The sequence below is a fragment of the Callorhinchus milii genome, unplaced genomic scaffold, assembly GCF_018977255.1.
Source record: "Callorhinchus milii isolate IMCB2004 unplaced genomic scaffold, IMCB_Cmil_1.0 Scaffold9, whole genome shotgun sequence".
Taxonomy (NCBI): Eukaryota; Metazoa; Chordata; class Chondrichthyes; order Chimaeriformes; family Callorhinchidae; genus Callorhinchus; species Callorhinchus milii.
The window spans coordinates 6,086,065-6,100,260 of record NW_024704750.1 but is presented as its reverse complement, the minus strand read 5'-3'; the positions used below and the strand labels follow the sequence as shown (position 1 = coordinate 6,100,260).

Genomic DNA, 14,196 nt, shown 5'->3' with positions numbered 1-14,196 from the left:
AAACCTCTTTAGTCCATTCCCCTGAGAACATTGCTTTTTAACTACATTGTTTATTTATTAGTTTCTTTATTATTAATGCCTCCTGTGTTTCAAGTAGCAAACCTGCCTCTTGTTACAGGAGGCACTAGCCATGTTAAGTTTTAAAAGTTGAAATGGGATGAATAAAACCCAGGCAAGTGCTTTGTCCCAGAGTAAATCTTAATCACCACCAACTCTGTTGCTGTGCACCTCTCTGAAGTAAGCCATTCCTGAAAAGTTTCAACAAATAAACTGCAAAAGGTGGTTTCATTTCAATTTTTGGCTTAGAGGTTCCAAGAGAATATTTAATAAATTAAAACAAACACATGCAAAACCAGAAATGCAAAAGTTTATTGACTATGGAAGTTAAGATCTGCTCAAATATTTACAACAATTTGAGCTACCTATTGTCCACAATTAAAATGTGAACACAAACTTGACACAGCAGTAATTAATATCAAAATTTTTATACATAGCCAGAAGTCTCATACTAAAATGCCTTTTATATTGCTCTTTTGGTCCAGAAAACATTTCATATCAAGTTTCCCCCATTATAATTAAATGCATTACTTTATTTTCTGGAGCATTTAATGCTAACCGTAAAGCTCACAGGAAAATCCCTATACCTCTGGATCAATGAAAAGTAAGTGGAATTCTCAAATTCTAAAACAAATGTCGGTCATCTGTATTTTTAGCAATTTAAATTATTTTTAAAAAATTCTCCCCCCTCAATTTAGTTTTAAACTTTGCCTTGCTCCAAAACATATTTGGTTTGTGAGTAGTGTTTTTTTTTTTTGCATGCTACTTATTTTATATCTAGCATTTTTAACAGATTACCAAATAAATTACAAGAATAAAAATAAAGCATCCTCCTTTTGAAGACTTTGCAAAGTGGCAGTACATGAGCAGAAATGAGATTAAATAGTGCATCTATTTTGTACAGGTAGTTATTTCCTTTGGCATGTTAAGATGAAATTTCACTCGTTGGGAGGGAGGGGACAAAGACACTCAATTGGAACTGAAACCATTATTAATTTATGGTGACTAACTCTTTTTGAAAAATGAAAACAAGCAGTTTCTGCCAAAAGCTATTTGCAGAATGCTGAACTGTCAACTTCTGAAGTTTAATGCAAATTTTACTATTTCCCTCAATATAACTTTAGACTTCACACCAATAATGTAGTAAAATAAAGTATTCTACATCAATCGTGTCTTTCGTAACAAAAAGCTCATTTTTAGCAGTCTTGGTTAAACTGCAGGTTGTTTGATTAGTAACAAAAATACTTAGCAAAATTTTAATTTAAATGTGAAACCTTACATTTAAAACATCATTGTGTAAATTCTACATATTGCACTATACTTTTAGTGAATACTTCAATGCACCAAAAATATTCCTGAAATATTTGTTGCATTTTCCCCAAGAAGTGTTTTCAGAAATCACTCAATACAAAAAGCACTAAGAAAACCTCACCGTCTCAAAGGAGTGAGGAAAAAAGACCAAGCAAAACTGGATAAAATGTTTGCATTTCTTTGCAGTATGGCATCCATTTTGTCTTGATGTATTAAAACTCAGGAAGGGTTATTGATCTCTTGATTCATACAGAAGTTTGGCAGCCTGAAAACAGAATGCAGTTAACACTCATGGTCAGCTGGTTTTAAATGAGGAAAACAAACCTACCTGTTGAGGTTACTTAACTGTTCTAATTTAGTACTTTGAACAATTAGATCTACAATCAGTAATCTACTGAGTAATTATTAAATATTATTACTGTGGATGATTAGCCTGGATTCATGGGATAAACATATAAATTGATTTGGGCAATTTCGTGGCTAAGGATATAATAATAATAATAATAATAATCCTTGCATTTGATATAGCGCTTTTCACGTCGGGAGGACATCCCAAAGCGCTTCACAGAACACACTGTAAAGTGAATTGACTGTATATTTGTGGGCGAACGCGGCAGCCAATTGCGCACAGCAATGTCCCACAAACAGTCGTGGATTGAAAATGACCAATTTATTATTGTTTTGGTTTTGGAGGGATTATTATTAGGCTCTGTGTGGAGTAAGGAAACTTGCCCAAGGTTTTGCCCTCTGCCTGGAATTGAACTCAGGTCTCTCGCTTGCAAAGCGAGTGCTCAACCACTGAGCTACAGGACTATAAGGATGCTTATGCACACCTGTTTGCCAAGGGCAGTACATTTCATGAAAATTTTAAATAATTTAAGTTTATATCATGTCCTTCATATCAGGTGCATTTCTCACAGCTAAAAATAATTTGAGATGAAGATGTTTTAAAATTGCACTAGATTTAAATTTAAATTAATCAATTAATTAATTAAATTTCAAGAATGCATATGATTTTTTTTTAATATACAGCACATTACTCCTGATCAAGTGTTTGACATTCCAACAAATGTCCTACTCATTGACTTTCCTCCATAGGGGATACCATTTTATCAGTAGGCTTATCAGGATTATAATCGTGAAAATGTATAGCATGATGGCAATAAAGGTGTTTTCCTTTAGTGTGTCTTACGTCTAAGTAAACTTTGCATTCACAACACTAGATCACAAAAATTGAGTGCATTTTAACACCTGCCAAGGCTTTGTAAAAGTCTTTCACCTGGTGAGAATCTCTGGTACATCTGCATACCTTACCTTATGCATAGCAGCTAACCAACTGACAGACATCTTCTTGTTACTGTTGAAATCATCAGCTGCAGTTAGCTTCAGCTGCTTGGATTCCTGGGAGCTCACAGCTTTATATTGAACCAGCATTCCAGTGGCACGTGTATTATTTCCTGCAATAATAGATACAATTAGCTTCTGTTTATTAAAAAAAATCTGGAAGGTCAATTTCTCACACTTAATATTTACATTCCTTTCCCGAGGGAAGGAGCAAGAGTCTAAACATTCCAGAAATCTCACAGGACCTTGCCCAAAAGTACATTCTAGCCCAATCCCTAACCTGGATTGCTGGGGCCAACCGTAGTGTCCTGACTGCTGCATTTGCAGAGATCATGCAACACAGCACAGAGGATGGAATCTGGAAGCTTCCTGATCTGTTTGACTCATTTGGTACATTTACCCACAGACACGGGATAAGGCTCGTGGCTGTATAATTTAGTAACAGCTCAAATATAAACAAACAATTATTATTTAAACTGCTAATCTATGATGGACTACTCCCTCTCAAATTTATACTGAACAATTTTAACAAAAAGGCTGTTTTAGTTGATTAATATAGTTATTCAAATGGTCTTGTATTGCAATGTTGATAATGTTAACAGTGAAATATCAGTATTTCCTGTTTGTAATATACCGTGTAGAACTGTTTTTAAATGCACTATTTTTTCTCTTGCTCTATGTCTCCCCAGGTCATTCATGGATCTCCAGCAAACAGCACTCTTACCAAACTGTATGAGACTCGTCCTCTTTAATTTGCAGAAACTCTTGGCCTCCACTCCTACCAGCAATGTGGAGAACCACAACCACAAACTCGCTTTTTACTACTATAACCATCAAATATTACTGAACACGTACATTGAAAATTCACTGTTACTGTTCATATCTATGAATCTCTTTTCGTGAAGCAATGCTCCTAAATGGTTTATCTTAAATTCCACTTCACAATGGAACATTCAACATATGCCATATTGGAACCTTCTTTCCTTCCTCACAAGTATTATTGTCCACGAATAGTGATGGCTGGGAGACAAGTTGTGGAGCCAGGCAGAATGCAGAAATGATTATGGCAAATGATCAAGGTTCCAAAGTAGAGGCTAGTTTAGCCAGACATCTTTAAAGAGAAAACCACGTCACTAGATTTGAGAATGCTAAGCACGCTTCAAACAGTTAGCATTACAATTATTTTTAAACTCATTGAATAAACGCACGGCTGATAGATAATTGTAAAGTAGTTAATTTCTCCATACAGGAACTATGCAGCAGCAATCATGGGTCATTTTGTGAATGCTTCGGAGACTTTTATTTTAAAAAAAGCTTTCCTGATCCCTTCTCTCCTGAAGGGCGAGATTCATAGTGTACCCCACAGGCAAGCAGTTCTCTGCTAACTCCTTGCTAGTGCTCATTCTTCATGTGTGAGCCTGGGTGGTGAATGTTGATGGACCTCACTCATCATGCACACAGACCCGCATTTCCAGCAGGGGTTGCTAAGCAATCACCAGTAGCCCCTTTCTCCTCTCTCATCTGGGGTTGCTTATATACATTAGCACCCTAGGATTGGCTAGCAGAAGAGAAAAAGCATCAAACTAGGAATGGCATGCAACACATTTACCAACAAAAACAACATCCTTTATCATTACACCAAAACAAATTTGGGATATTTGTCTTGTTAGCAGGAGTTAGCATTTGGTTTCAATGATGAGGTAGAAAAGCTTCATATAATCAGATATTTACAGCACTATATACTGGATGATGATGGACTGAACCACAGAAAGCGAGTAAGCAGATACATGATCCCAGCGTGCTGTTTTTGAAAGCGGAAACTCTATTTCTGACTGTTGTGTGATAAAAGAACACATGCAATTTAAAACAAGCAATTGATGAATAAGGTCAGCAGACAAAAGTTATTAGGATTTCAGGGAGTTTGCCTTGTAATTCACTATGCGTCACAAACCAAAATTATCAAACAAAATGAACTACCTCACAAGTGTCTACTGTATTTGACATGATACAGCAGAAATTCAATTTATGTAATTTATGATGTTGTAGTATTTCCAATGGAATCTTCACTAGCAAATCAATTAGTACATAGTAAATTAGAAGCCAAGGTCCTTGCAGCCATATGTAGGGAGTTCAGCACAGGCTTATTTGTTGGTTAAGATGACAATCATACTTCTGACCTTCTGTAATGTATGGATTCTCCAGTAGACTCGTATAAGTGTGAATATCTTTCTCTGCACCAAGACGATAGGCAGCAGCAGGCATTGAAAAGAAGGATTAGTTTGAGGCCATTCTATCTTAAAAATATAAGCTGCGCCAGAACGAAAAACTAACTCAATTCTGTATCTATATTATAATTTTAATTAGCCACCTATCCAAATTCAACTTGTTTTTTAAAAAATCTCACTTGCATACTATAGCTAGGATGGTCAAGTGCTCCATACAGTTACCAATGGTGCTCCTTGATTTTAGAAAAAATATTCCCTCAATGTGACATTTAAAGTAGCAAAAAAAAATACTGTTCGAGAAACCAGCCAGCACTGGAACTTGAACCCATGACCTCCTGTGGTTACAATACACCTAAATGGAAAATCAATACTTCGAACCTGAGGTCTATGTATATCCATCCAAGTTTGCACTTTTACACATTAAGCTTTACATCATTTACTGTTTTGCTATATGTCCAGGTGGCAAAAAAAAACAATGTTAAAGCAGTATTTTCCTGTTTTTAGCAGTTCATTGCTATAATCGATTACTTCTGCAATCAATAATAGTTGCGTGGATCTATGCAATATGAATTTACCTCCAGGAGTAAAACCTTCAGTTAGCACCTGAACATTTATAATTCGGGAAACTTCAATTTCAAAGCGACTTTCTCCATCCAGGTAAAGATACCTATCAAATGTAAACAGTTAGAAATTTCAAGCAAAAGAATCCAAACACATTTTCTTCATAATTTTTTCAGGTGTTCAAAATAATTACCAAAAACTGATTTGTAGAAATTAAGACTATCTGTGGAATAAGAGAAACTTGGTGAGCACACCATCACTGCAAGCACAGCCATTTTAAATGCATCTTTTTGCTGAGACCTTCCCCAATATATGAGAAAACTCATTTAGACAGTGACAAAGGAAAAAAATGGAGTGCAACTGTAGTACCATATAACCTACCTACAATAAAGCACTTCTTCCTACATTATAAAAGCATTACTTTCATCAATATGAATTGATGCGTTTCAGAAACACTGTCCTAGAAGTATTGAGCAACTAATAGTTTAATCCCAGTTATGGCAATTATGTCAATATCCCACCAACCAATCCATATATATTTATACCCAAGGAGTATAAATTATTAGTTCTGCATCTTCAGAAAAACTTGACATTATAATAATAAGTAATAATCCTTCCAGTTGATACAGGACGTTTCATATGAGCAGGATGTCTCAAAACACTTCACAAGAATTTCTGCAAAGTGCAGTGACTATTTTAAAGGCAAACATCCACACCATTATACTGTGAACAAATACATTTACTTAAATATTCATTTTTTTTTATATAAACTTACCTTAGAGGGATTCTGAGTCAAGACCTCATCCTTATGACATTCAACCATTTCCATTATTTACTCAAGTAACAGTGCTGCATGATGTCCAGTATGTACAATCTTATTAAGATTCTATATTAGCTCTCTTTCTGTTGTACAAACTAGGTTTCCCTCAAAGTGTTTTTTTTTTTGCAAACTTGATATTCTAATGCTAGAATGCCAGCACTTACCTGTGGTTGTTTGAGAGTCGGCAAACCATTGTTTCACTTTTCTCTGAGGAACCAGAGGTAACAAGGAATGTAGCCCCTAAAGATTTTGGGAAGGCAAACAAAGTTACCACGTAACAGAAGGGAAGGTCAAGCAGACTAGAAGATGCTCTGGAAGCGTAAAGTATTTTACCTCAGCAAACCAGAGGAAGTATCCTTTATATTCCCCACCCACCCACCATTCGGCTTTATAAACCAAAATAGACCCTCCTGTCTGGGACTCAAATTTTGAACGCATGAAAAATTATGCCAATTATATCAATAGCATTTTTTCCCATTGATTTACATTTTGGTATAAATATCCAAATATTTCCAAGTAGGTCCGAGACTCATAAGTACAGACTATGCTTTACAACATATTGCACTTATATAGCTCCTTTCACATAGATTCAACATTTCACAGTGCTTAACAGGTTAGGGATTAATTTCTGGGGGGGGGTAGGTTTGATCATTGATGGTTTTAAAATTGAAGTTGCTTAGCCCAAAGAAATGCTATTTTAATTACATTATTATCTCAAATCTTTTCTGAGGACTTTACTTATTGATAATAACACTACTGCCAAGTAACAATTCATTCTCAAAAGGTGAATGGGCACCTGACAATGATTAGAAGACAGCATTAATGTTGGCAATCAGCGCTACAATCACACTATCCTGCTCTAAATGCAAGTTGTTATTAAATCAGGTGGCAAAACAGCAAAAGCAAAATGTGAATCTCCCAGAGCAATTACAGCCTGAAATCTCTCTTCTTAAGAGGGCTTTGATTTTTTTTCCTTTTACTGGGGTACTGAGCCCCTCCGACCTCTCTGATCTGCTGACTCCCTACCAACCTCTCCGCTTCCTCCGCTCATCAGGCTCTGGCCTGCTCCATGTCTCCCGCCCGACCATCGGTGGCCGGGCTTTCAGCCTCTCTGCCCCTACACTCTGGAACTCCATCCCACGGTCCCTTCGCCTCGCTTCCTCCCTTGCATCCTTCAAGGCCTGTCTCAAGACTCTTCTCTTCGACCGTGCTTTGGACTCCCTCCCACCTCTCTGCCTTCCCTCACCCCTACACCACTCCTCCCCAATGCTCGGGCCCCAACATCTGACTATTCAACGCTTTGGGACGTCCTCCCGACGTGAAAGGCGCTCTACAAATGTAATTTTGTTGTTGTTGTTGCCGCCTACATTTTTCATGTTTGAGTCTTGATAATAAGCATTGTCAGACCGATCAACAGTGAAGCTTGGATCACAACCAAGACCAATTCTTTACAAGAGTGCTTAATTCTGACAGAGGTCATCGGATAACAGTCAAGAAGAGAGAAACACTGGTTCATTTTCACCTCACTAACCCAGGGCCCTGAGCCGATTAATTATAACACCCCCACTACTGCCCCGTGAGATTAAGCTGAAGATTTACCCAATATATACTGCTCAGCTGCTCACTGCATAAACTCACTGGGCCATGATGACTGTACATACAAAACAAGCTCAAATTCCTAACATCTGATTTGAGTTTTTGGTGCCAATATTTTTCGGTTTAGGGAAAGCATGTGGTTACAACGCCCTCTATTGAATTCTGTTTGCTAGTGTACACTTTATACTATAATTACAGTATTTAAAATTGGGACATTTTAAAAATGAAACCCTCGACAGAATCAAGTCTGAACCTTAACACCATAGTTCATCAAAGGCAGGTCTCAAAGTACTAATGCATCTATTTATAAGGTAAGAATAATAATCTCTGCATTTGATATAGCTCCTTATCACGTCTTCGAGACGTCTCAAAGCGCTTCACATAATATACTGTAAAGTGAATTGATTGTATATTCTGTGGGCGAAACGCAGCAGCCAATTGCGCACAGCAGTGTCCCACAAACAGTCGTGGATTGAGTGACCTAATTATTATTATTATTTCAATTTTGAAGGGATTATTACCCAAAGAAAACCAATCTGCCAATCAACTAACAACCGGGTTCCTATTTACTTCTAGGTAAATAGAGGTATGTGGAGTAAGGAAATTTGTCCAATGTTTCACCTTGTTCTAATGTCTTATTTCACAAATAAGACATTATTTGCATTTATATTTCCATTTTTATAAATATATTGCCATTAAATAATATCAGTACTTCCGATTATAAACAGGACTAACCAAGTCAAGAGTAATCCAAGTCTTACCGTTTATGAGCACCTTGATCTGTTTGTCAAAGAATTCGGACTCTTTCTGAGAGATCAAAGAACATTCCGCACATTGGCGCACTGGATCTATGAAATACATCCGTGGAAGAGGGACCTTTTTGCTGCAGCATTTATCACAGAAGCACTTTCCACATCTCCGGCAGTGATGCTGCCAATTTCAGAAATAGTTGTGAAGGGAAAAAAAAACTTGGAATTCATACAGCTAAACTTAAAAAAGTAAGCAAATATACAAATTTCAGATCTAATGACAATATAAAATGGCAACAACTCTACAGTTTGAAAGTATCATATCCCAATTTATTGCTGACACGGCACAATTATACTAAACCCCAAAATAAATCTTACTTTTCTGTTAAGAAAGTCGAATTTTGCTTCACACTGCATACATCTTGGGCACTAGAAAAAAGAAATTCAGTCGATATGACAACTGGTCATACATTATGAAAATTTAAACCAGCAGAATTTTACATTCTAGTGAGAAGAAAAATCGCTTTTATTTCTTCTATTATGCACAGAGGTTACTTTTATGACCTTGTGTCCTTTTTGCCAATTACACTTTCAGTCATCCTCAGTACAAACACATTCAACCTTTTGTAACCCTCTCCCGCAACACCATTCTACTGCTATCACAATAATAATTTGAATCAAATGGAGTCAGGATCAGGCTGGAATCAAAGATGGATTCAGTATCTCGCTGGCATTTTTTTTATTACAACTGAGGAGCCACTGCTATTGCCATGAGATTTTACCCCTGCTCTGCTACAGGGCAAATACTAATGGTTGGATATGTTACTTCTTCATTACACACACAATCTATAGGCCATCCTGTGTGTCATGCTATGTCATGCTATAGTGTCATGCTATACACTGACGCCAATTTTTGCTAATGTAATATTCACTTGTTATTTGTGAGTGTAGGGGGCTATTTGGTCAGTGGTGGGAGAGAAAAAAAGAATCGAGCCTGATTAAAACCCACAAGATATGCATGAATATGCACTTTCATGCCTGTGCGCTAATTAGCTACCATGTTTCATCTACACAATAACAGCACTTTACAGTATATCTTCCCAATGTTAAAGGTGCTATACCAAATAGAAGGATTATTATTTATTATTAGTAGTAGTATTCCAGCAGGAGTCAATAACCAGCAGTCAAAAGCAGGAACACTGACTAACTATTCCCCCTCTCCTGCATCTCTATTATTTTCCAAAGGAAAATCAGTTAACTCAACAGAGTGGAGATCAAACATAGACCTTCCTGGTCTGTAGTGCTTATTTTTATATTAAGTAACAGTTTTATCAAATGAGTCTTCATGGAAGCAAACATTATGTAATTTAAAATTAATTGAATTAGATATACAATTCATCCCTCCCGCAAAAAAATAATTCAGAAAACATTAAAGTCATAACTATGGGAAAAATGCTGAACTTTCTAACCATGCTCCAATATTAATTAAGATTTGCATCAGCAAGAGATACAATTAGAAGATTAGCACTTTTTTTTAAAAACAGATATCTACACCTAAAGAATCCAATGCATCTCCAAATGGGGTATACAGATAAAGCACCTCTTAAACCACAATATACTTGGGCCTAAATTAGTTGTGTTTGTTTAACTAAATATGCCATTATTAGTATGATGAGTATCTGCTCTGGATTTTTTTAAAATTTTGCTCTTGAGGGATTTCACTCTTACCACTGCATACTGTAAAATGAGTCTGTAAAACACTGCTAAATATTTGTTGATATACAGCATTGTTATGTAATTATCTTTCACTATCAATATACCATACTTTCTGCTCCGAAACAGTGAATCTAACAATACCCTATATCCTCCAATATGCGTTTGCATTTTTTTTTACAGCCAAGTTAAACATATTTCCCAACTCAATATGGGGTCATTGGACTCATGGATAGGCTGGTGGATAGCACACAAACATTTGTGATTCTCTTAAGCCACCTTTTCTGTGCGCCAGCCTAACAATGTACATTAATGCACACAGCTGCCATTTTATCAACAATAAATTGAAGATGTTACAGCCGCAAATTCATTAACAATAACATTTTAAAGCAAAACTAAGGAACAGTTTCAGGTTATTGTAACATCACCCTTCTTCCTCCCCTTGCAACTCAGCTGACAGCAGCGCTGACAAGTGTCTGGTAACAAACAGGTCAAAATAACCAAATGTGGTGTGAGTTGCTGGATCGAGGCATTTTGTATCACATAAACATAAACCACAAGAATAGGTTGTTCAACACAAACAACTAAGAGCACCGAGTGCAGGTTGCATTATATAGAACAGGCTTTTCGGCCCAACTAATTTATGACAGTGTTTATGCTCCACATGAGCCAGCACACCTCCTACTCCCCTCCCCTAACGACGCAAATTGATGGGATGACAGTTTTCTTCGCTCTCTCCCATTTTGGGGAGTTTATTATATAAGAATTGTGACCACTCTGCTCAGTTCTCTGCGTGCGAGGGTCCACCAACTGTGACTATTGGCAGGTCTCGCTCAGTAAAGCCACAAAGCTGTGGTTAACGTTCGCAAATGCAAACTAATTTCTTACACCAATTAAACAATAGACAGGAATGGATCAAGTTGGGATTCGAGTACAGTGTCGGATCAGAATATGGGAGAGCTCAATTTCCTATGTACCCTGGGGGTCTAAATGCTCGAGCGTACTTTTTTTTCCAACCGACTTGGGATGCAAAAGTCTTCCCCCAACAACTACTGCACATTTTAGAAACGAAATTAGGCCAAAACCTTTTATTTTGACCGCTTCAGCTGGTGACGTGCGAGACCCGAGTGAACTGGCGGTGAATGGCGGTGCATCTTCCAAAACAAAGCCAACACATCTACCACAATAGTCCGATCACTCTTTTAATTAATAACAGGAATAACAACAGAAACGAAATAAAAAACATACCCCTCCCCCCCCCACCCTGAAAAAGTGCTGTGTGCGAAGATCTGATCCATAATACTTTAGAACCAACGCCGATTGGATCGGGGCGAGGTTTTAATTGTACGACTGAATACAGGATACTGTGTGAGATAACAGGTCAAAGCAGCCAACGCGATAAAGACAAGGCTGACTCGACTGTACTGACTGCAAGTAACTTCGCTCTGAGCTTCTCTTACTCTGCGGTGTGGGGGGGGGTGGGGTAGGTGGGAGTGTGGAGGGGGGGGTAGGTGGGAGTGTGGAGGGGGGGGTAGGTGGGAGTGTGGAGGGGGGTAGGTGGGAGTGTGGAGGGGGGGTAGGTGGGAGTGTGGAGGGGGGGGTAGGTGGGAGTGTGGAGGGGGGGGTAGGTGGGAGTGTGGAGGGGGGGTAGGTGGGAGTGTGGAGGGGGGGTAGGTGGGAGTGTGGAGGGGGGGTAGGTGGGAGTGTGGAGGGGGGGTAGGTGGGAGTGTGGAGGGGGGGGTAGGTGGGAGTGTGGGGGGGGGGGGGGGGGGGGGGGGGGGGTAGGTGGGAGTGTGGGGGGGGGAGGTGGGAGTGTGGAGGGGGGGGTAGGTGGGAGTGTGGAGGGGGGGGTAGGTGGGAGTGTGGAGGGGGGGTAGGTGGGAGTGTGGAGGGGGGGTAGGTGGGAGTGTGGAGGGGGGGTAGGGGGGTGTGGGGGGGGGTAGGTGGGAGTGTGGAGGGGGGGGTAGGTGGGAGTGTGGAGGGGGGGGTAGGTGGGAGTGTGGAGGGGGGGGTAGGTGGGAGTGTGGAGGGGGGGGTAGGTGGGAGTGTGGAGGGGGGGTAGGTGGGAGTGTGGAGGGGGGGGTAGGTGGGAGTGTGGAGGGGGGGGTAGGTGGGAGTGTGGAGGGGGGGGTAGGTGGGAGTGTGGGGGTAGGTGGGAGTGTGGAGGGGTAGGTGGGAGTGTGGGGGGGGGTAGGTGGGAGTGTGGAGGGGGGGTAGGTGGGAGTGTGGAGGGGGGGTAGGTGGGAGTGTGGGGGGGGGGGGGGGGGGGGGGGGTAGGTGGAGTGTGGAGGGGGGGGTAGGTGGGAGTGTGGAGGGGGGGGGTAGGTGGGAGTGTGGAGGGGGGGGGGTGGAGGGGGGTAGGTGGGAGTGTGGAGGGGGGGTAGGTGGGAGTGTGGAGGGGGGGTAGGTGGGAGTGTGGAGGGGGGTAGGTGGGAGTGTGGGGGGGGGTAGGTGGGAGTGTGGGGGGGGGTAGGTGGGAGTGTGGGGGGGGTAGGTGGGAGTGTGGGGGGGGGGGTAGGTGGGAGTGTGGAGGGGGGGGGTAGGTGGGAGTGTGGAGGGGGGTAGGTGGGAGTGTGGGGGGGGGGGGGGGGGGGTAGGTGGGAGTGTGGAGGGGGGGGTAGGTGGGAGTGTGGAGGGGGGGGGTAGGTGGGAGTGTGGGGGGGGGGAGGTGGGGGGGGGGGGGGGGGGGGGGGGGTAGGTGGGAGTGTGGGGGGGGGTAGGTGGGAGTGTGGGGGGGGGGTAGGTGGGAGTGTGGAGGGGGGGGGTAGGTGGGAGTGTGGGGGGGTAGGTGGAGTGGGGGGGGGGGTAGGTGGGAGTGTGGGGGGGGGGGTAGGTGGGAGTGTGGAGGGGGGGTAGGTGGGAGTGTGGAGGGGGGGTAGGTGGGAGTGTGGAGGGGGGGGTAGGTGGGAGTGTGGAGGGGGGGTAGGTGGGAGTGTGGAGGGGGGGTAGGTGGGAGTGTGGAGGGGGGGTAGGTGGGAGTGTGGGGGGGGGTAGGTGGGAGTGTGGGGGGGGGGTAGGTGGGAGTGTGGGGGGGGTAGGTGGGAGTGTGGAGGGGGGTAGGTGGGAGTGTGGAGGGGGGTAGGTGGGAGTGTGGGGGGGTAGGTGGGAGTGTGGAGGGGGGTAGGTGGGAGTGTGAGGGGGGTAGGTGGGAGTGTGGAGGGGGGGGTAGGTGGGAGTGTGGAGGGGGGGGAGTGAGGGGGGCGGGAGTGCGAGGGGGGGGCGGGAGTGTGAGGGGGGGGCGGGAGTGTGAGGGGGGTGCGTTTCTCCCTTTTTTCTTGCACATCGGGAAGGTAAAATAACTTACAAACTACAGTAGATCTGGAGAGTAGAGAGAACATGACAGTTTTACCTCGCGGGCGGGGGGGGGGGGGGGGGAGGCCTTGCTGTAACACCCCCCACCCCTCCCATTACAGCTCACCAGTCGGCGCCTTTCCCCTCAAAACACCCAGGTTCCCCCCCCCCCGATTTTTTTTTTTTTTTTTTTACCTCCTTGTCCGGAACCCACTGAGGTTCGCTGAGTGAGAAGGGGCTGCTGAACGCGCCGTTCTCGGGCACCATGCGGAGCCCACTCGGACTGCGCACTAGTTTCTTCCCTTCGGTCGTGGACGCCATATTGCCCGAGTGAGAGGCCTCGCCCCCCCCCCCCCCCGCGCGCGCAGCCCGGACCCGCGCAGCCAATCAGCGCCAATCTGGACGCGACCAGGCGGCGGCGGGGGGGGGGTGTGGGTGGGGGAGTTAGAGAAGGTGGGAGGTGTAGTCTTCATTAAGACTCATATAGATGTAACTATTCGGAAAGCTCAGCAAGAAGGTAACAGTGATG

At 42.5% G+C, this 14,196-nt stretch overlaps 1 protein-coding gene across 2 annotated transcripts; it reads right to left on the bottom strand.

Annotated features, from left to right (window-relative positions):
* Positions 1-349: 349 nt before the first annotated feature.
* On the bottom strand, positions 350-14,019 carry zfyve21 (zinc finger, FYVE domain containing 21). Of its 2 annotated transcripts, XM_042338077.1 has the most exons (8): positions 13,863-14,019; positions 9,042-9,092; positions 8,676-8,844; positions 6,483-6,558; positions 5,513-5,604; positions 4,890-4,943; positions 2,683-2,825; positions 350-1,633 (listed from the first exon to the last, which is right to left on the bottom strand). In XM_042338077.1, the coding sequence occupies exons 1-8, from the start codon at positions 13,986-13,988 to the stop codon at positions 1,598-1,600; spliced, it is 747 nt and encodes a 248-aa protein (XP_042194011.1). In that variant the 5' UTR covers positions 13,989-14,019; the 3' UTR covers positions 350-1,597. The 2 variants fall into 2 exon arrangements, with proteins under 2 accessions (XP_042194011.1, XP_042194012.1); XM_042338078.1 differs by lacking the exon at positions 4,890-4,943.
* Between the last annotated feature and the right edge of the window lie 177 nt (positions 14,020-14,196).

Coding starts and splice junctions, on each gene's coding strand:
- zfyve21 (XM_042338077.1), bottom strand. CDS start 13,988: ATGGCGTCCACGACCGAAGGGAAGAAACTAGTGCGCAGTCCGAGTGGG. Junction 6,559..8,675: donor GATCAAGGTGCTCATAAACG/GTAAGACTTGGA, acceptor CAAAATCTTTAG/GGGCTACATTCCTTGTTACC. Junction 2,826..4,889: donor GAATCCATACATTACAGAAG/GTCAGAAGTATG, acceptor CTATTATTGCAG/GAAATAATACACGTGCCACT.